This window comes from Cydia pomonella, chromosome 1 (genome assembly GCF_033807575.1).
Source record: "Cydia pomonella isolate Wapato2018A chromosome 1, ilCydPomo1, whole genome shotgun sequence".
Classification (NCBI taxonomy): Eukaryota; Metazoa; Arthropoda; class Insecta; order Lepidoptera; family Tortricidae; genus Cydia; species Cydia pomonella.
In genome coordinates, this window is record NC_084703.1 from 39,387,820 (window position 1) to 39,410,786 (window position 22,967).

The window sequence follows — 22,967 nt, forward strand, 5'->3', positions numbered from 1 at the left end:
ACGGGAATAGTAAATATTATAGGACATTCATACACAGATGCTTGTGTTATGTGTACTCAGACAACGATATACATATAAAATAAAAATTATTTATTTCAGACCGATAAGATCCATAAATTTTGTTAGTAACAGGAAAATAATTCTTACACCCTACGTTAGTACCAATTAATTTACATACAACTAAATTAAAATTAAATCATCCAGCTCATTTAGCCTTGCCTATCAACACGTCTACCCAGTAGCTCGTGAGATGGCAATCAAGGCGTTCAGCCAACGTCCTTAGGAGGCTGTTGCTACTGCCGCGCACGCGTGTCAGCAGAGACGCTATTCTTTTGCGCCTGATGGCATAAAAGTCATCCGTTCGCGCCTCCGCGAACATACCGGATGCGCTACAGTACCTCGGCAGCTTCAACAGCATCCTCAGGACGTTATTATACTGAACCCTTAGTGTATTATAGGCTCGCTGCGTAAATGTTGCCCACAGACTGCACGTGTAAAAAGTTTGGCAGTATGCTTTAAAAAGTGTTAACTTTACTTGTTTGTTACATCGTGCAAATCTGCGGGCAACCATATTGCCCCTTATAGTCATGGCTCTCCTTTCTCTTTCTAGATCCATATCATCTTTCATATCTCCAGTGAGCACATGCCCCAGATACTTAAAGCTCTCCACCACTTTGAGGGGTACCCCTCCCAGCATGATCCTAGGCATAGTCGAATCTAAATTGTACTTTTGAGCCTTAAAAATGAGTATTTCACTTTTGGTTGCATTATACCTAAGACCATGCTGCTCGGCGTAGCCCTCGCATATGGTGATTAGCTTTTTTATCGAGCTGACTGAGGGGCCCAACAGCGCCATGTCATCCGCGTAGCTTATGTTATTGAAACAAGTTCCTAAAATATGGCATCCAAACGCGCGCTGCTGAGCCTCCCAATCAGTTCATCTACGTAAAGGTTAAACAAGGTGGGAGATGTTAGCCCAACCTGTCTAACCCCGCATTGTAGTCTATACTCGTCTGAGTACTCCCCATACCATCTCACTTGATTGACCTGATTGTTATACCAGTATTTTAACAAGCCTACGCACTCTTTAGGTATTCCGGTTTTAGCCAGCTTGTCCCACAATACAGGGTAAACAACCAGGTCAAATGCCTTTGACAGGTCCAGGAAACACGCGTACACAGGCGTGTTCCTGTCCCTGTAATACCTGACAGCTTGCTTAAGGCACAAAATTGCGGTTTCTGTTGACAGTCCAGGTCTAAACCCGAATTGCGCGTCGTTCAGCTTTATATATGTTTCTGCAAATGTGCATTAAGCAAGCCATCAAACACTTTTGCCATTATAGTTGCAAGTGAGATGGGTCTGTAGTTCCCTAATTCAGACAAGTCACCCGTTTTATTCGTAGCGAGCGGCACTACCACAGTACGCATTAGCTGGTCAGGAAGATAACCATGCCTTACACATAAGGTGTAGAACACTGCCAGAACACGAGGCATGTGTATCCCAGCGTGCCTGAGATGCTCAATACTGAGACCATCATGACCTGGAGATTTCTCCCTCTGCATGCTATTTTTGATGGCCTTAACATCTTTAGCCATAAGCATTACAGTAGTTCCTCCCATGATAGTCTCAGCATCCCATGTGCAGTCGCACTCAGCGGGCTCACTGCAAAAACACTCTTGAAGTTATTGGCAATAGACTTTTTATTGGATTCCCCGCCAACGCTCACAGGTACACTTGGCATATATAATTTGATATAATATACAATTACTTAAATACATAAAATAGAAAACGCCCGTGACTCAGGAACAAATATCATCATACAAATGAATGCCATTACCGGGATTAGAACCCAGGACCATTGGATTAACAGACCAGACCAGGAATGGACCTGGCCAGTCGACGTTTTTAGATAAAACCTATGCTGGCGTCATCTATGCAAATATTTGACAGTTGCCAACCCCATGGCTTCTAATTGTACGGCTAATATGCATATAAAACTAAGACGTTCTTATGCTACTCGACGCTAGCACAGAATAACTAATAGTACTACCGTACAGAAAATGCACTCCTTCACAAAAGTCAGATTTAGGTATAAAATTATACCTATACTCGCCGCCTGCAAGCAAAATTGAAACTTATAACCGCGCACGAACCGTGAATCTTCTTTGCGCGCCGCAGTTTTATGACCCAGCTGTGAGTGCCGGCACAGGGTTGTCACTTGACTAGTTTTTGTACCTATACATACTGATTATTTTTAAGGTAAATAATTATGTAGGTAGGAATTACAAACGTGGATTCTATAAACATAAAATTTTTATCCGGAGAGAGTATGTCTGATTCTCACGGAAGTATATGTCGGTCAGTTCCTAATATTGTTTCTGGGCAACCAATTCAATAAATTAAGGATGTTTATTTTAACTCTTACTAAGTAAGGACTCCGGGAACTAAAGAAGAAATGCGAACCGATCGGGCGCCGCCGCCTTTACGCTTGCTTCCAAGATGACGCGCCATAATCATAGTCTAAGAGCTGGCAACTTAATTATGTTAATTGATAAGTTAGTTTATTGGACCGATGGGCGTTTAACTGGGTATTTGTAACGAAATAAAATACAAATAGGTACAAAAATGAAATGTGTTTATTACAACATTATCTTATAATTGTTTTACTTTTAAGTATTATTTAATTGATTTATCCCCAATTTAAAAGTTCGAATTATTAAATCTCAGAGTCGAAAATATACAATCTTAATAAATAGTCCGCAGGGAAACACGAACATGGCAATTAACTACGTAAATGAATCTCTTGCAGTAATTGAAATATTTCACTTCGAGGATTTCCGTGTAAATAGTACTTAAAATTGTGTGTTAATGCAATCCCTAATTTTTGAACGTACTCATTTATTTCCTGAGTAGGCACTCGGCGGCAAAATTTGTTCAACCTCTCGTGCTTCGAGGCCCTCGCACGCTCAAAATTCCACTATTTGAACCACTCGCTACGCTCGTGGATCAATTTTGAAATCTTTCGCTGCCTCGGGTCTCAATATAATCACAAGAAGTTAAACAACTTTGCCCCCTTGTATAATAAATAACTATTTAACCACACGTATGCGAGGAAACTACAATCTGTTTTCATTGCAACAATTCTTATTACATGTAATAAATATTAATTATATGTAATATTTATTATTCAAAATAATCGTTTAAGTGTTTTATTAGTCTATCCAACAATCTAATAAACGCGTGATCAACAAATCAAAATATAATTATTTTAACTCTCTAGAGGATAAAATGCAACTTTAGTCACTGTTTTTAAAGGGTAAAATCAGCCTTTACGAGCGGATGTGGTGAAAAATATGTTTTGTTGTGTGAATGTCGAAATTGTTGAAAAGAAAGTACGATTCGAGAAAAGGTCACTAGCTCTTAGACTATACGAGGGTTGTTCCGTTAATAGTTAGTCAACGGCGTACTATTAACTGTATTTATTTAATTTTACTGTAGCTTAAAGGCAAATTTCATTACAAACTTTTTGGTATAAATGTCACTGGCCAGTGACAATCAGTAATTTTTTTATGAATTTCAGAAAAAAACATGTCTGTCACTTTTTGTTCGCAAAAATGGAGCTAACGCGGGAAGCATTTCGTGCTATGATATATTATGATTATAAACGAGGGCTAACATACAAGGATTCTCATGAAAATTTAACTAGTGTTTTTGGGACATTATCCCCATCTCTTGCCACTATCAGTTACTGGTTCCGTGAATTTAAGCGTGGGCGGAGCGACATCAAAGATGAGCCTCGACCGGGGCGACCGCCAACGGCAGTTACTCCAGAAAATGTTATCAAGGCGGAGTGGTTAATAAAGGAATCTCGAAACATTACCCACCGAGAGATTCAGGACGAACTGAAGATTGGATCCCGGGCAGTTTCTACCATTTTGCATGACCACCTTCAAGTTCGGAAGGTTTCGTCTCGGTGGATACCACATTTTCTCACACAAGAGCAAAAAGATAGTCGTGTCGATTGGTGCAAATATATGTTTAAGAAATTCGATAATGGCGATTCTCAACAAGTGACCTACATTGTGACATCTGACGAATCTTGGATATATAGTTACGACCCATTTACAAAACAGCAATCAACACAATGGGTCTTTGAAGAAGATGATTTACCTACTAAAGTAGTTCGCGGCCGAAGCGTCAACAAAAAAATGGTTGCTGTTTTTTTTCGACGCAGTGGACCTGTAGCCGTAATTCCACTTGAAGATCGCAAAACAGTTACCAGCCAATGGTACAGTGAAGTTTGCTTGCCACAGGCCTTCCAAGAGCTGAACGTCAGTCGTCCAAGTACTGGAACTCGGGGCATCATTTTTCATCAAGATAATGCTCCGGCTCACACGGCTTCCAGAACCATGGACTTTTTGAGCAAATCAGGTGTGCAACTACTACCACACCCTCCGTACAGTCCTGACCTGGCTCCGTGTGATTTTTTTCTGTTCCCCACCTTAAAAAAAATATTACGTGGACGACGATTTTCGACGGCGGATGAAGCAGTGGACGAATTTAGGCGACTTTTTTTTGACCTTCCGCAAGAACAGTTTTTTTCCTGTTTTGAAAGCTGGTTCAGCCGAATGCATAAGTGCATTAATGTAGCAGGGGAATACTTTGAAAAGTTGTAAATAAAGTTTTATTATATTCCTTATAGTTTTTGTTTAACTAAAAATTTTCAGTACAGCCCTCGTATCTATCATCAACCTACTTGCCGACGTAATTTATAGGTACCTTCTTGTTTAACATTTTGTGATACATTGTTGTTGATATATGTGTGTACCTATAAGTTATTCATAAGGAATAATTTAGTACGTAGGTGCTTAATAAACCTTACCCAGGCTATTGAAAAATTCTTAGAAGTAGGTATTTACCTAGTCTAAGCTTAGGAATGCATAATTCATTTTAATTTGGTCTAAAGCGCTTTAGTTTTATGCAAACAAAACGAATCAAAATGTTATCGAATTTGATTAATGAGATGTTATGGTTAAAAGTTTAAATTCATCAAAATAACTTAACTTTCAATATCGTCCAGAATTTAATAAAATGTTATATCTGCTTCCTTGTTCTTCCGTTTATTCAGACATCAGTAAACAGAACAATATCTTTTATATGGATTAGATCGAGATTTAGGTTTCGAATCCATTGTCTATATTCAAATTTGCTCGAGCGCCACGTGACACGACTATCGTGATCGTGCGAGCCGAGCGGTGGCCCGCTGCTACACGCCTGCCCGGGAGGCGCGCCGGCCAAATATACCTAAACTGCGTAGTGACACCCCCCTGTCCAGAGCACGTACATCCGTCTCGCTTACGCTCAGTGGAAGTAAGAGAAGAACACGAACCTACGGGGCCTTAAACGCGTTGTGTAAATACGAAACACAAAAGCGCAATCTACTTTTAACTTTTTTTATACTCACAGAGCTTACATGGAGCTTACTATGGCCAAAGAGAATTTGAAATTGAGGTGGATTGTCAAAGAAAACTTTGTGGCCACAGTAAATTTACTGCCATCTTTCGACACAAGATTAAACCTTTTAGTACGCCATTTGACTTTTATTTCACTGATATTTGTTAAATATCAAAAAGTGGCGCCATCGTTCTTATCATTTACTTACAAGCTTCACTTGTGGAACGTGTATGACGTATCTTTAATTTTTTTCCTACTCTACTGTTATCTGTCATTTATGCATTCATTAACACGAATATAAGAACATACATAAAAGGTTTCAAGAAAAGTCTATATTGTCTATTCCTCATAACAGCTCTTGTGCTTTTAATCGCTATAACGTTACTGCGATTAATGGCTACCAACCTAACAAAATCAAAACGAATACAGTTTTAAACTAAGTGCATTGCTGCCAACTTACAAAATATTCATTTGGTTGCATAGTAAAAACAATCACTTCATAAGTCAGAAACACGCATGTGACACCCGGAATTTAGCAACACCCATAGACTACGAAGACCGCTTGGCGTTGCTAGGTGGCCAAAATCGAGAAAAAACTGTCCAAAATTTTAATTTAGCTAGAGCAAGTACCAGGGCCTCATGAGTTACGAGGAGGTGTCGCCGGCCGGCCGCGGCCCGGGGCGGGCCGGGCGCGTAACAAGGTATGCTCGCGCGTCTTGGCTATATACTTTTGCTTTGTTTACCTAAATTAAGATTTATTTTTGTTGACTCGTAGGAAAAGTATTGTATGCAACGTTGTATAAGTAGGTCAAAAAATGCTCGTGGCGTATTCCTTTACAATGTTCGCCTACGCCTTCGGCTCCGGCTCACATTGTAACTCACGCCACTCGCCTTTTTTGACCCTTCTTATACAACTGTTGCATAAAATACTATAATAGCATTATGTATGAACATGTTATTTACTTTAAAGCAGTTATACGCGCAATTTACTCAAGTCAGTTATATTTTTTTATTTTGCAACATGTAAATATTTTGGATCGGTGTTCGCGCTTCTCGCTAGAATAGAATAGGCGATAAATGACATCGCATTAGCTTTACTCGTGTGGTGAAGAATTTGCCCATTAGGATCATACCAGGATTGATTGGGATCCCAGCACGTGTTCCCCAACGTGCTAGGCATTCCCGTACCAGCCGGTGATCAGAGCTGCACCACGGAGGTGACAATTTAAACAACAAGTTACAATATGGAATGTATATTTTAGTTCATATCTACAATTGATATGAGTAAACGACAAACTAAATTGCTTATCAATATACAATGCGTTTTGAGTTGGTATTTATTATCATGTTTACTCCTGATACCTTATTTATGAGTAGGTACGCAGAATATTTATTTAGGATATTATTTAGTACAAAAAGTCTAATGGAGAGTCTATCTACAAACATAAAAAGGCATTTCTCAATGTAAAATAAATATATTTCACAAATCAAATGTATGACATTTGATCTGATTTCAAACAATGACAGACTGATAAATTCTACCAACACTAAGAATTATTTTATTGAATACCGAATATGTAACAGAAAATGTAATTTACTAATAAATACACAAAATAATCAATTTATTTTTCATTATATGTTGCTTGAAAGCAATAGATTGTTTTAAGTTTATTTAATTAAAGCGGCAACCACTTCATGCAGTTAGTGGCACAATACACCAACACGTACATGTCAACATATGATAGATACAAGATAAAACATTTCGTAGTTCCATTGACTGCTTACATCATTACTTTTATTTCATTGAAATACTACTATATTAGTATCAACTACAAATCTTTAATTATGGAAGTGTCCCGAGCCTCCAGTTCTGGTTTGAAATGAAGAACCGTTTTTTGGGTATCCCGGATGTTAAAGATTGTGTACACTGTAGGCCACAACGTTTCTTTTCGGATAACACGGTCTTCCCCCAGCCCAGCACTACTAGTCACTTTATCGCACTAAATTACTTCGCTAAAACTATGCCGCTTATACATCTACAGTAAAATTTGGTCCGTTACGTGGATACTCGTCTATTCGATTCTGGCATTTAGGATTTATGTATGATACACATCTTCAATTTCATTGTATTCGTTAAAATAAATAAATTAAAATACCTAATACCACTGTTAATTAGATTACGTTAATCTATGACCGGGCGGCAACAGTAAGTGTTATATACTATATACAAATAAAACTTCTCCTTACTCCTATACATATTTATCTCATCATATACAAGGTATGTAAGTGGCAAACATTGAACTAAGGATTACTTTAGACAGGGTAGGTGTTGTGGTCCTAAGATTGAAGGATAAAGACGATGAAATTAAAGGAGTGACTAGAGAAAGTGACTAGTGGTCTGAGCCGTGCAGTGGACGTATAGGTAGCTGCTCCTCACACTGATTCAGCTAACAGCAAAGGTGGAGATACAATACATCAGTATCGCGCACATCAGACATATAAACAGAGTTCCGGGGAGACAACAGCTTTAATTTCAACCCTTAACAAGAACCTCGTAACAAATGGCTTATAAATGTAAAGAGAGTTTATTTTAATAACTTACAATCAACTTATATATTACACATAATTTTAAAATGCAACCTCCTTGGAGAGGCCCTTAACTCGCGAACACGAAATCTAGATTGATGGTACAACAGTTTAATTTAATATAAGTATCCTATTCACAGCTCTTATACACATGTTAGTCAATGGTTCCACGCACAAATCACTATTTCACTTGGAGTCACATTTCACCGCACACTGATTATGATTGAATATTGTCAGAACGGGAGTTGCGCGGCCGACGGTACGATTCTATAAATCAAAATCGTTTTAGAAGTACGGGTTATTATCCGAATTCTGTCAATATTTTTTCAGCATATAAAACTGAATTGACTGTCAGGGGTTGGCAATTGATTTTGCGTCCCTATACCTAATTAATTATATTTACAAAGTTATGTATAACGATCAAAATGTCATCAACCACAATAGCAAGAACAAATCGTTTAAGGGTCGTACGGTAGTGGTTCGTACATTAACGGTGTGTAACGATTTTGCTTTGTAGAATTAAGTTCACGTATCTATTATTACAAAGATTCTTCAAATGCAGCCATTAGGTCGCTCTGCATGTTCATGTCAATTTGACCAGCCATCTGGAAAAACAAATAAGGTTACATTTTCTGGTAATAAATTGAAATAAAATATCTGTCCCATATCCTTCGTATGTAAATATCAAGTGTGAATAACCTATATCTAAAACCTGCCCAACTTTAGAGTTTAGTGTGAATTGACTGAACTTTTTAGGAAAACTATCTTATTTGTTATACCATGTTGGACTGCCACGATATAGGAATTATTATTTATTATTCGAATAAAGTAATATTCTGATATTCAAGTAACTAATAAATTAATTTCTATATCTAAACCAACAAATTGAATACGTAACCTAAAGACTACTAACAACTGGCTAAGTCAGTAATGCCGATTACACACGTAACTATATATCGTAGCGATTAATCTATGCAAACCGATTTGCGTAGACATATCGATCGTGTGTATGCAAAATCGTTGTAGATTATTCGTTCATCGGTGGCAGTTTCAATTTATATTAAACCTTTGATTTATCTGCACAGTATGAAATCGATACGATATATATAGTTACGTGTGTAGCCGGCATTAGTAACGACTGTGACTAGTTTAACGATAGGCTGTGGTGTAGGGTGCGAGTCATGAGTATACTGACCGCTTCCCGACGACGTCTCTCTTGCTCGCGCTGGCGGAGGCGCTCGCGCTCGGAGGCGGCGGGCTTGTCGCCCGCGGAGGCGGCGGCGCCGCCGGCGGCCGCGGCGGGCGGCGACGCGCGCGCCACCGGCGACACGCTCGGCGACGCCACGTCACCCGTTTCTGATTTGCGGACTCCGCCAAGTGCCCTGGAGACATTAACGTTGTTAAAATTAAGACATCATATAATATAGATAATAACATAATGTTGAATTGAATACCTAACATTCTTTGGTTAAGGAGATAGAGAGAACAAGAAAACGTAATATATCTAATTAAACGGATTTTTTAAAACACGCATATGTTGAAAATGTATGTTGCTTGGAATTTAACAAGCTAGAAACGTAACTGTAGCAAAGCACTAAGCTATATCAACTTTAGCTTTTTGCCCTTCTTCAAAATTAAATTATTGTGGTTTAGTTAGGTTTTAAATTAAAAAACGCATTTATCAATCTTTCAAGACCAATCTGATTTCATAAGTACTCCATAGATAAACAAAGTTTTGTAGGGAGCATTAAAAATGGGTTTTAATGTTTTATTGTTTATAGAAAAATAATGCTGGTGCTTTTTGTATATTGCCAAGTTACCTCATCTTGTCGTCGTCGGGATGTCTCCGTTCCGTTTCCTGGCGCTGTCTCTCTCGCTCCGCCTGCTCCTTTCTCCGGAGCTCCTGCTGCTCGATCAGAGCTCTTTGCCGATTGATTTTCTCCCTTGCTTGCTTCTTGAATTCCTATCAATGAAAACCAATTATGTAGTACTAAGCCAATTGTGTAGTAATTATGTAATTGTGTGTATTAACTCACGATTATTAACATTCCAATTTAGGCCTCGTCAGCACTCGAAGGTGTCTTGTTCAGCGTCTAATTATTAACTAGTCGCATTACGAAAGGGATGCTACGATTCTTGAATGATTGTTACTGCTAACACAGGACACCTAAGTTGTGACGTGCCGTTTCGCAACATAAACCAATACTTACTTGGAAAGTATCCATAACGGGCTTCTGCTTTATTTGGTTGTTAGAGCTCACATTAGGAATGCTCTGCGGGCTTCCAGCTTGAGCCAAGGAGGACCACGAGCTCGCATTCTTCAGGTTTTGCTCCTGTTTTAACTTAAAAGCTTGAGCAAAGTTGTTTTTAGATTCGTCCATTTTCTTATCCATTTCGTATTTGTTTCTATCCATGTTATTGGGGACCATAGGCGGGACCCCGATGAGGTCCTCGATGGGTTTGGGCGTGAGCAGCGGCTTGACATCCTCCTTCTTGACGGGCGCGGCGAGTGGCGCGCCGGGCGCCGCGTGGTGCGCCTGCGCGATCACCGAGAGCGGTGCGGCCGGCGCCGGGTCGAAGATGGACGGCACCGGCGGCACGCCCGTCATCCCGCCCATGCCCGGGTTCATGTCGCCCCGGAGCATCTCGCGCTCTTGTTGCATGCACTTATCGATGAAGCCGTTGTGCGGTGGATACATTTCCGACTTGATCTGATCGGGAACGTGCGACATTTCGGCCAGTCCGCCGAGGTGCGCCATTAAATTTTGGTGCGTCGAATCGCTCAACATCTGCGGCTTGGGCATGGCGAAGTTATCGAGACGCATGGATGATTCGGAAGCGCTGACGCTGACGTCCATGGGAACGTCGGCCTTGAGGGTGCGCTCTAGATTGGCGAGGGTGCGCTCTATTGGATCAATGTAGTGCGAGGAATCGGCTTTGTCAAGTCCGTTGCGGGGCTCGGCTTTGACGGGCGGTTTCTGGTCGACTGGGTCGCGCGCGGGCGCCGCGTGTGACGGGTGCGATGTGTGCGACGTGTGCGACGAGTGTGGCGCGTGTGACGAGTGGGAAGAGTGAGAGGAGTCAGGGGCGGCGGGCGGCGCGGCGGCGGGCGGGATGGCGCGCGCGCTGGGCGCCACGGGCGGTTCCTTGGCGTCCGCGACGGGGGCCAGCTTCACCTCCGCGGGAGGCTTCACTTCCACGAGGGGCTTGGCCTCGGGGTCGCCCGCGCCCGCGCCTGCCGCCGCCCCGGACAAACAACTACCGGCCGTCGGCACCGGTGGAACGATTTTCTGCGGATTTCCAAGCTGACTATAACAAAGTATACTATGATTTTATATAACAAGTAACGAAACGGACATTTAACAGTGACATTGGTGTTTGTCAAGCGAAAAATAAAAAGGATTATTTCGGTATTACGGCAGACAAACACCAAGATCCATTGCACAGTTTCTGTCACAAGAAATTCAAAAAACATGCGGTTACATTGTGTATTAAGGCCTAACGCAGAAACGAATTCAGGTCACTTTGAATTTTGTCTCAAGGAAGAATTAAGGGTAGTTCTACAACTGGTGGGACAGTTTATACCAACTACCTCTGACACATAGCGGAGATGTAAAAATAAGCAGTGCACTGCAAATTATGCAAAATATTAACCAAGTAGGTATTATAATCAATTTAACTTGTATTTGACTAAGTAGTGAAATCAGTTTAGAATCTATATGAAAGATAGAACAAGTAATTTCACGGCTAGGCTAGGCGGCTAGATAAGTCCGATTTTTCAGCACAGAGCGCGCCACAGTGCTCTTATCATTAATTAAAGCCCGCACACATAGCACTGCCTGAATAATATGCATCTAAGCTCAAATTTTTTACTTCGAAACAGTAATTTATACACGTCAATCTTAAAAATCTCACTTAATATCTCGAAAATATTAATCGAGAACTCGACCGAAATGGCACAAATCGAGATTTCCAGCAGACGAAATTGAATCTCAATAATTCGCTGTACATTCCGCAGTTTCGAGATCTCGCGAGATCGAAATTGCATTGCCTAGTCACTGCCAAGTTGTTTATTCTATATAGTTCTTTCAGATTTATTTAATAGAAACTGTCAAATAATAATTTTCTTTTACTTTATGTCGTGCTAGTGTGAAATAATTTATTTTAAATAGAAAGTGGTTTAAGCAATAATCATTAACCTTTTACATTAATCATATAAACTCCATTCTCATTACGGTTTTTTTCATTGCGTATGTTATTATTTTGATCGTTCTACGTGTTAAATTATTACAGACCATTGACTCTATTTAGGTAATATTTTTTCAAATATTTACACTACTAAGGTTGTCGCCACAGGAAGGCAGATCAGGTCAGCATGCGATTTTTAAGGAATAATTGCTGCAACTTCAACTTTATACATTACAATCTCCGCTATGTCTCAACGAATTGGTTCTTAAATTTGTTGACGTAGCCCGTAGCCTTCGACCTCTAGTCACTGACTCGTCGCCATATGCTACGTAAGTAGTGGTTCCGTAAAATAGTGGCAGTGAATTATCTAGAATATTTTTTTGTTTTTTACTAATTATGAAGCAGTTTATTTTTTTCAGTAATCTGTAGATAAAATACTATATAATAACAATAAAGTCATATTGATAAATATCAAATTGTTTGAGTTTTCTCATTTTTATTGCAATGTATTTCGTAACTTTTTGTACAACACAATTTGACAATCTTCACCTGCCGTTTTTCACAATGCCACACTTTAATTTCAATTTTCACAACTAGGTTTATGCTTTTAGGAATACCATCTTACGAGTAAATTATACCAATAAACTGGAGTTTATCTTCGGTAGTCAGGAAGTCTCTCCAATCTAACCTCTGACAGAGGTTTTTCTATGGGAGACAAATTTCTGTAAAAATCGCAAATATACGAATTCTATGTAACTACCTCAAAGTGAAGTCAAATCAAAAAAGTGCAATATCGAACATAAGACAATTTAATAATGTATTAAGTAGCTTGTCATCTTAAAGGAAAAACTATGTTTATGAGAAACACCTCATAAATTCTCTCAGAAGATGCTGTTCAAAAAGTCTTAGGAGACATGTAATATAAAAGGCGAACACTTCTATTCGCCCATTTATTTTAAATACGATTGTATTTCATTGTATAGAATAGTATCTACGGATTACTACAAAAATACGCTACTTCTTCTTATCGTGTAAAGGTGATCCAATTTCCTAAATTATGTTCGTCCAATGTTTAGCCACTTGTATTCCTCGGGGAGTTGCTTTAAGGAGATCAACGGTAGTGCAGGTGACAGGGCATAGAGGGCACATTGTCATGTGCTGTATCGTCTGATATGATCCGCAAGAACATTCGGCGCTTGAATTATCGGGTAAGATTCCCCATTTTATGAGATTTTCCTTTGATCGACCGACTCCCACCCGTAGACGGTTCAAGGCCCGCCAAATTTTCCACGTTTCAGTTCCTCCAGGGGGTAAGCGTTCGTTTGGGGTCATAAAAGCTGGCGAGCAACCGTGCCACTGGTTCCAGGCGGTGATTCTGGCTTCTTTTGGAGTTTGATTGTCGAGTGGCAGGTTGGTAACAAAGCTTTTCCTAGATTTGAGACGTCTCTAAACTGGACTGTGGGTATACAGCAAATGCCGTGCATCGTGAAGCTGTTTTTTTTTTCGTTCTATTGCAGTTGCCACTTCTCTCCTCACTGCCGGTGGAGCTATTCCTGCAAGGCAGTAAAGTTTCTTGATTGGGGTAGGTTTTAAACACCCAGTCACTAGACGACAGGTTTCATTTAAAGCAGTATCTACCTGGTGGGCGTGAGAAGAGTTCTTCCAGGCAGGGCACGCATATTCTGCCGCCGAGTAACAGAGCGCAAGGCCAGTTGTGCGTAGTGTGTGCGGGTGAGCACCCCATGTGCTACCCGTCATTTGTCGTAGGATGTTGTTTCTGGCTGCTAACTTCTGCTTGGTATCCTCGCAGTGCATCTTAAACGTGAGAGCCCGATCAATTGTTACTGCAAGGTACTTGGGTGTAAATGTGTGGCCTAGGCGGTTGCCTTCCCATATGATGTTTAACTCCCTCATTGCGTTCTTGTTTCGGAGATGGAAGGCTTGAAAGGTTTGGTTTTAATTGGTTCTCAGCATAGTAAAGAGAAAGATTTCCTAAAGCTTTAGATAGGTTTTAGCTCCACTCCACTATTTCAAATGATTTACCCCGTGAAGTTAACGCCAGGTCATCTGCAAATAGAAAATGTCGGTGGTCCTCCAGGATAGGTTGGTCATTTGTATAAACATTAAAGAGAATTGGGGCTAAGACACTGCCTTGAGGGAGGCCATTTCTTTGATTACACCATCTGCTTTTATGTCTTTGAAAGGACACGTAAAACCTACGATTCGACATGAGCTCGGATACCATGCTCGACAAACGGTAATCTTTTGTCATGCGGTATAATTTGACCAAGAGTCTTTTGTGATTAACCGTTTCGTAAGCTGCTGTCAGGTCGACGAATACCGCTCCTGTGATCTGGCCTTTTTCGTACCCATCCTCAATATGTTGCGTTAAGTTGAGGAGTTGTGCTGTGCAGGATTTTCCTGGCCTAAAGCCTACTTGCTGTTCTATGAGCTTATTTTCCAGTGTTGGCAGGATGCGTTCCAGTATTAGGCGCTCAAACATCTTTAGGGTGTGGCAAAGGAGTGATATTAGTCTGTAACTCTTTGGATCAGATGGGTTTTTACCTGGTTTTAGCAGAGCAACTACATGTGACTTTCTCCAGATTTTTGGTATGTTCAATTTAGTGATGAACATAGTTAGGATCTATAATTTTGCTACCGGACCGAATTTTTTTGATCTGTTCAACCCTTATGTCGTCCAATCCGGCTGCTTTACCATCTTTCAGTTTTGATAGCGCTTTCTCAAGCTCCGAGTATGAAAATGGAAGCCTCATGTGATCATGTTCCACGGATGGGGTACGCATCATTTTCAGTGGTTCGCGGTTCTTTGGGGTTTTGCTATTTGATCCGCCGTGACGTTTGAGTGGGCAATATCAACATGGGGGTCGTTTTGCAGCTTTCTCACTAGGTTCCAAGCTTTTTTACTGTCATGTCGACGCTTTCCATCAGCTCGCACCACTTTTCCGTCTGGTTTTCGGAAATGGCCTTCAAGAGCTCGTTACCAAGGTCAATGGTTTTCTGTGCAAATGGATCGTCTTCGTAGGCAGCTTGGTACTCATGCATTTGATTTTTTAGGTCATCTGACATACCAGGTATGTATTGTGGCCTGCACCCGCGGGGGATATATCTTCTTGAAGCTTGCTTGACCATTTTGGTGAATACATCGTAGTTTTCCGGTGACAGTGGGAGATTACCAAGACGGAGGTCAAGGTCTAAAGACTCTAAAGTAAAGTTCGCCCTGTCAGCATTCGTAAAATTGTATCTTCTTTTAAAAGGAACGGTGCGTGGCCGAATAGCCGCAGATACTTTGCACATGATTGGCCGGTGTTGTGTTCTGGGGATACCCTGGTAGACGTTTTTCGCGCATTGCTGGGCTATGGCGTCAGAGGCGAATATAAGGTCGGGGTTGTACAGTCAGCGTCAAATACTTTGTGGCAGTCAAAGTGGCCAAATAGTTCGGTACACCATACTAAATATATGGCGTACCGAACTATTTGGCTACTTTGGTTGCTACAAAGTATTTGACGCTGACTGTACCCTCTTTTCCAACGTCCGCTATTGAAGGAAGGTGGGAGCTTGATGGGATCGTGTATGAGGGATATTTGCTGCGAATCCGCCCACTCCTCCACTTTATACCCATTTTCGTCGCCAACTCGGTAGCCCCAGTTTTCGCTATGGCTGTTAAAGTCGCCTAGAATGAATTTTATCGGCTGTGAGTGAAAGTTTTATTTGAATTCAATGCACCGTGCATTGAATTCAAATCCTACCGCTGGTGGTTTGTAAACGGATGTGACAGTGCAGTTTGGAGTCTCCACAGTTATAATCTCGATGTTGTTATTATCTGTTGTGTTGACGGATCGAATGTCCAAGTTTGGTTTGGAGAATATTGCACTACCGTATTTTATGTGCGGGATCTCTGCAATGAGCTTCATTCCCTCGATGACGGGGCGGCAACTGTCCGGCCCTCTATGGGTCTATTGGACGCAGAGGATGTCACATTTAGTTTTCATGCACATTTCAGAGAGTAAACATTGTTTTTCTGCGGATATTCCCTCAATATTGGTGGATATCATTGTCATGGTGGGTCCTGAAAAGGACCTTTTTTCAGACATTTGTGGCATTGGTAATTCGCAAGTAAATAGATCACCTTCGGTGCGCAGGAATCGGTTTCACGGCTTTTGGTATTTCCGCTACTCACGGGGAGGGCCCGAGCAGGATAATTAGCGTGTGTACTGCTCTTCTGGAAGGCTTGCTGCACCCCCCCCCCCCCCCCCTGCGCTACTTAAAAAATATCTCTAAATAAAACGATAAATCCACATGTCCTGCTACTTTTTTTCTGAACCACTCCTTACAGTCACCATCCATCAGATATGTCGGAGCGGTCAAGGCGATCAAAATTTCCGAATACGCCTCTATTATTAAATTATTAAGGCGATAGAGTGCGGGTGCTCTAATATCTAATAGCGACGGTACAGCGTCTTTGTAGAGGAAGCTGGCAACATAATTACTCGTATAGAATGTAACTCTGTATGCAGCCTACAGCGTCAGATACACTGCTCTGTTGATAAGGGCTACACGCATATAATATATGCCGTAGGTAATTAGGTATGTTAATATGATAGCCCAAGAATACGCAAGGTATTTATGCAGCACAGCCGCGGCTGGGCTTTTAGTGAAAATAAAGTAATGAAGTCAATATGGCCCCGCAAGTTGAAGGTTACTCCAAGATTCACACAAAACCATTGCAATCGCACCGCATCGGAGGAAAGTTAAAGTCTGATTCTGATTCTCATGGAATTAATGTAATCAAAGAAAGGTGTGGCCGGTAAATAAAAACTTTTGCAGCATTCGCCGAGATATTTAAAAGTTACACAAATATACAGGGTATTGTTATTACATCCGTTAGTCTGTTCGGAAAGAGAAGAGTCGTGGAATGTATGGAGCTCAATACATTCCACGAGTCTTCTCTTTCCGAACAGACTCTAACTTCGGCGTATGACCGAGTAGGGGAAATTTCATAGAGAAAGTACCATTATTTCGTTAGGCTAGCAAAGCTATTCTACCCTCTTAATTGACACTTCCAAAAAGAATCATCATAATGATTGAAAGTACTAAGGTTTTTGAGAAAAATATACAAAAACCGAAACTACTCCCCGTGTAACAACTCTCTTAAATCCGAGGTAAGTTGTGACAGCTTCCAAGGTAGGTTGTGACACCTCTTAACGTCAAACTGGTGGTAGCCGTAAAGCTGTCACAACTCGCCTAGGTGCAGATAATCGCGAAGCCGTCAGAAATAAAATTCAAAAGTAATTGTTAAACAATGTGCTAACACTAAATAAGTTTTTGGCAAAAATTTCATTTTTGGTACAAGCTTTTATCGGTGACTGTACTTTTTTTCCACAGGCAACTAATACTCATCGACACAATTCTAAAAACCCGTAACACAATTAGGTTGCGTTGGTTTATCACAGAGTTCCTATGGCTATCTCCTGTCTCCATCATCAGAACAGCTTGATGGTACCATAATATTGGATTGTCACCCGAATTACATATGCTTATTAAATTTTCAGCTTCATCGGAAACCGGGAAGTGGGTCAAATTTAACTTGCAAGATTTGTCCCATACATACTAACAGGGCAAGTTAAATAAAAGCTTGTAAAAACAATGTGACCCATGGAAACCTTAAAACAAACATATTAAGTACACAAGTATAAGAAAAAAAAAACGAAAATGTAAATACAATGAGAATTTTGGGGAAACATATTTACATATCGATGACCCATACCCTGAGCCATGTCAATAACTTCTAAAATATACATATTTTTAGTATCTTTGAAATATGGACCTTTTTGTTTGCTTGCAACGCGTGTTTATCTAGAATTTCAGTATATTTACTATATTGCACTAATAGTAAACCAAAATTGAATATTCTAGGCTCTATTTTAATTTAAAAAAAAACGCATTCATAATTTTTTATCGTAATATACCATATAGTAATGGTTGTTAAATAAGTGGATATGTACTTTATTACGTCAAATTATGTTTCGTTTATGTTTAAATCTGAATTTATTCATGATTCACACCCCTCCCTACGTAACTGTTTGTGCATGACCCATATGCTGAGTCGCTGGCCCTGAATGAGTTAACTGATTATTGATTAAAGCCCTCTAATATAATATTTAGACTGTTATTATTATTAGTATTGAGCGCTAACCAAATTTTGGTGGTAACTACTGGGAAAAAAATCCCACCTTTTACCAGTAGTAACTACTGGGAAAAAAATCCCAGTAGTTACCACTGGTAACAACTTGGTGGTAACTAGTGGGAATAATCCATCAAAATAAATAAATTATCATCGTTTCGTATAATGGTTATTGCGTTTTAATATTAATATTTGTTGTCTAGCGTGCACTAACAATGTAGTCACGCTTACCTCTTTTTGCTGGGGAAGTTTGATTCCGACTCTACTTTCATTAAAGATCTTAAATACCATCTATAAATCATCAAACTAACATAAAACAATTGTTTTCAGCTAACGTTGAACCTTATAATATTGTACCTTACGGCACAGTTTGAAATGTAATTTTATGATCTTGATTTATGTGTTCTAAGTTAACTTTTACAAAAGTATGTCACACCTACCCAAATTGACCTTATGTACTTTTAATGTCTGCATACTTCCTATATTGGCCCGACGGCCATTTGTCCGGTACAAGGTGCTAAAGGTTGGTAAAAATATTACTCACTTTTTTTAGTATTCTCATGGCTGATTTTTGTGTGTTTTAGAAAATATTGTTAAAAATTGGTAGTCAACATTGCCAGACTATTTCCGCCAGCGGTAACTTTTACCAGCCGCTTTAAAGCTGTCAAAAAGATATTGTAACTTTACTTATATTCTCACTCTTGATTTTTATATATGAAACTTAGGGAACTATTTACAAACCGAACCATCCCCCAGACCCACATAAAGTTTTACACAGACACACATATAAACTTTATGTGGGTCTGGGGGGTGGTGGGGCCTTTCCAATTCGTGTGGCTACTTACAAAATGTAATTGACCTTAAGAAAGACGTAAGCCCTCCGTCTACTAAAATCTGTTTGTGCATTCAGATCTATCAATGGATTTGAACGGATTTATTGGACACTAGAATCCACAACGTGCTGAAGTGGACTTTTTGTACATTTCGATCCATCAATGGATTTTGAGAAACTCCAATATTTACGCTGATCCATTAATGGATTTTATTGAACACTTGTTATACTCAGACCCATCAATGTAGTATAATAGACTTCAAAACTTACCTGTACCGAACCTACAAAGGTCAATTAACGGTTCCTAAATATTCCCCCGACGCAAAAAAGGGGTGTTATGAGTTTGACCGCTAAGTGTGTCTGTCTATGAGTTTACCTGTGTGTCTGTCCGTGGCACCGTTGCTCCTAAATGGGTGAACCGATTTGGATACGGTTTTGTTTTTAAAACTAGTTTTCCAGTGGTTGGTCTTAGACATATTTCATCAAAATCGGTTCAGCCGTTTTGAAGTTATCGGCTCTTTGACACATGCGTCTGGGAAGTTTTTTGAAATTTTACTTATTACCACACTTACCTACATACATGGATTTTGGTACGACTACCGCGAAAGGTGGCAAATTACTGGCGATTCAACCTGTCAGAATATTTTGTCCGTTTTTATACTAAGAATGATGAATTTTGTTGAATGCTTATATTTATGTGTACGACTGTATTTTGACTTTTTTACTCAATAAAATTCATTATTCGTTTTACATTTTGTTACCTGTGAAATGTCACTTAATTAGTATTGTTCAAATGTCAAAACTCTTTTTTTCACATGCGGATTAAAAGAGATTTTATCAATAGATATAAAATAAACAATAAGGGCTTTCCGAGCTAGTGAGGTGAAAAATTAATTTTATTTATAGTGTTGAAGCACTCGCTACGCTCAGGATTCTATTTTTGAACCGCTCACTACGCTTGTGGTCAATCATAGAATCATTTCGCTAGCTCGTATTTCAAATGAACACTCGCAGGTAAAATACAACTTTCTTCCCTTGTATAACAAATACCTATTGTGCCAGTAATTGAAGATTTACCCTAAATAAAATGAAATATAATTTTGGACAATTCCATTGTTTGATTTCGTGTTTATCTTGTGTTTTACTCTTATGAATATAAACTATGATTACAACAAAACACAAAAGTGTTAAAGATACATTTTATCTGTCTGGCTGTATGCCCAATTTACCTGCGTCTTGAGTTTTTTATCTGTATTTCTCTCTCTTGTTGTTATTATCTGTGGTACCCTTTTGTCCGGGTCTGCCTAAAACGTAGTCTGACTAATTCGCGTTATGACAAAACTTCATTTGAAATTCGCTATTCGTCTAAATCGCTATTGACCCATTACTTATATTACCTATTTCGCAATATGTCCCAAAGCCTAAGTAGCTGTGTGTCCATTTCGCGATACGCCTAATTACCAGTGAGTAGCTCGATCTACGCCCGCAAAGTGTAATGTTTTCAGGAAAGTCACAATTAGTCAGGTTAATAGTTAGATAGGTTAGGTTCGTTAGGTAGCTTCAGATGCCCGCAGGGCAAACTACCCAGAAATAGGAGCCCCGCAAAGCGGGGCTCCGTCTAGTTACGTTTAAGGAAATGATTTTGGAAAAGAAATTATTAGAAAAAATCTATTACAGGAGAAGTAACACTAGAATCGCTTTTGGATACAAACTTAATACATAAGTGTAAGTCTCTCTGTACCAGATTCGCTTTTGGACAATAATGCAAGAGGCCTAAGTCTTCTTGTGCCAGATTCGCATTTGGACAAAAACTCATTAGGCCTAAGTCTCAGCGCGACTATTTCTCGGTTGGTCTAGGCATAACGCGAATTAGTCAGACTACGTTTTAGGCAGACCCGGACAAAAGGTGTGGTACGTTACTTGCAAAAAGTTCAGTTAAAGAAGAAATCTTGTTTATTTGTGAAAAACCCAAATAATTACAATAAAACATTTGTATCAGTCCATGGCAGAAGTGCCCTTATAATATAAGTTTAGTATAAAACTGGGCACTTATGTCTCCATTGTTAATGTTCCAGTACTTTTTTACTTATTCCAATTTCTCCTTTTATACTTGCGTCCCTCGTAAAGTAATAGTAGGCCTCTATAATTTACATATTTTACATTGCTTGAAATATCCGCCATGGTCATTGAACAAAGCGGCAGTGGCAATCAATACTCTTTTATTATCTTGTCATTTTCATAAGTGGAATTCACGTTCAATATTACCTATTGCTCTGAGTGGCCAGTATGTTAAGAAGTGTACAAAGAGTTATGATAATAATTATATGTCAGTAGGATGTACTGAGTTGTTACATTTAAAATTTGAATTATCCGCGGAGACCTGCATACATCCGCGAAGAAATGCAACGGTGTAAGTGAAGTCCCCAACCTGCTTTGGGCCGTGGTACGTTATATAGGCTGATGATGTGTGTATAAAATAATGATAATGAGTGTTTATAACCGTTTATAAGTTAATAGTTTACAGCCTATTTATTAAAAATGTACATGACTCAATTGATGGATTATATTCGAAATCAAAGTTTACTAAAATCCATCTAAGGATCGCTGGTTGTAAATAGTTTACATGAATCCATTGATGGATTTTAGGAAACTTTTTGGTTCAACATAATTTATTTGGATCCTAGTCCTCAATAAAGTCTACTCAAATCCATTGATAGATCTGAATGCACAAAACGTCCACTTGGATCCGTAATGGATCCTACCAAACGGATTTTAGTGGACGGAGGGTGGGCACTTTGACAGTGTCGTAAGGTTGTTTGCATACATTCCGGGAGATTTAGAATCAGACTATAGTCCCGTTACAATTAAGGAAATTGAAACGTCGATTATATAATTTATATAGGTATATAGTACTTATCCAACAAAGGGGCAGGCGAGTATTTTACCACTGAACCACCGAGGGTAAAAAGCAAAACGTGTTATTTTATTTGACGAGGTTTCGGGAATTTATGAGAGTTTACTCCTTAAGAATCGATTTTTATATATAAGGCTGGGGTATGAAAACGTATGCGGAGTAAAATCAGACGTTACGTTACGTTATGTTTCGTGCGCATTACCTATCGTTCGTTTTGTTTGGATTAGAAAGTAGGTAAGCGATCTTGTCGTGTCTCTTTATTAAAAAAAAAAAACACTTTGAAAAATAAGTCACAGCAAATATGTAATAAATATAAATCATAAACAATTATTTACATTCTTTTCCTTTCATTATGCGAACTAATTTTTTAAAAGAGTTTTTCAATTATTTTAAATAAAAAGTCACGGCAAGATTGTTTGCCTTTATTTTAATGCAAAAAAATAGAGCTATGTATTATTATAATCGTTCGTAAGGAATTGATAAAATCAAGTATCGTAGTCGAAAAAATGATTTTAGGCCTATAACAATGCAACGAAAAGAAATAAACACATATTTAGGTAAAGCCTATTAAAAACGCGACATTATTCTTTAGTATAGGTACCCTCATTATATATAGAAATTATATTACCATATTAAGGTATAAGTTCGAAAAGTCACCCCAGTTTATTGTTAATTTCCTTAAGTATCCGTTTTTGCTTTGTTTTTTACCCTTAGGTCGCATGGTCCGACTGACTAGTCCGATCAATCGGAATACGAATATATTTTTTTCCCGCTGGCTCGATTGATCGGAA

General features: G+C 39.3%; 1 protein-coding gene across 9 annotated transcripts in view; it reads right to left on the reverse strand.

The window, feature by feature from the left end:
* Positions 1 to 6,691: 6,691 nt before the first annotated feature.
* LOC133522683 (bromodomain-containing protein 3-like) overlaps positions 6,692 to 22,967 on the reverse strand; it is a 49,766-nt gene continuing 33,490 nt past the window's right edge. For all 9 annotated transcript variants that reach the window (XM_061858138.1, XM_061858125.1, XM_061858118.1 and 6 more), the window contains 4 exons: positions 10,251 to 11,330; positions 9,861 to 10,003; positions 9,236 to 9,422; positions 6,692 to 8,645 (listed from right to left, as the gene is read on the reverse strand). In XM_061858138.1, coding sequence (XP_061714122.1) covers positions 8,580 to 8,645; positions 9,236 to 9,422; positions 9,861 to 10,003; positions 10,251 to 11,330 — 1,476 coding nt within the window. In that variant the 3' untranslated portion in view covers positions 6,692 to 8,579. The remainder of the gene's footprint in view (positions 8,646 to 9,235; positions 9,423 to 9,860; positions 10,004 to 10,250; positions 11,331 to 22,967) is intronic.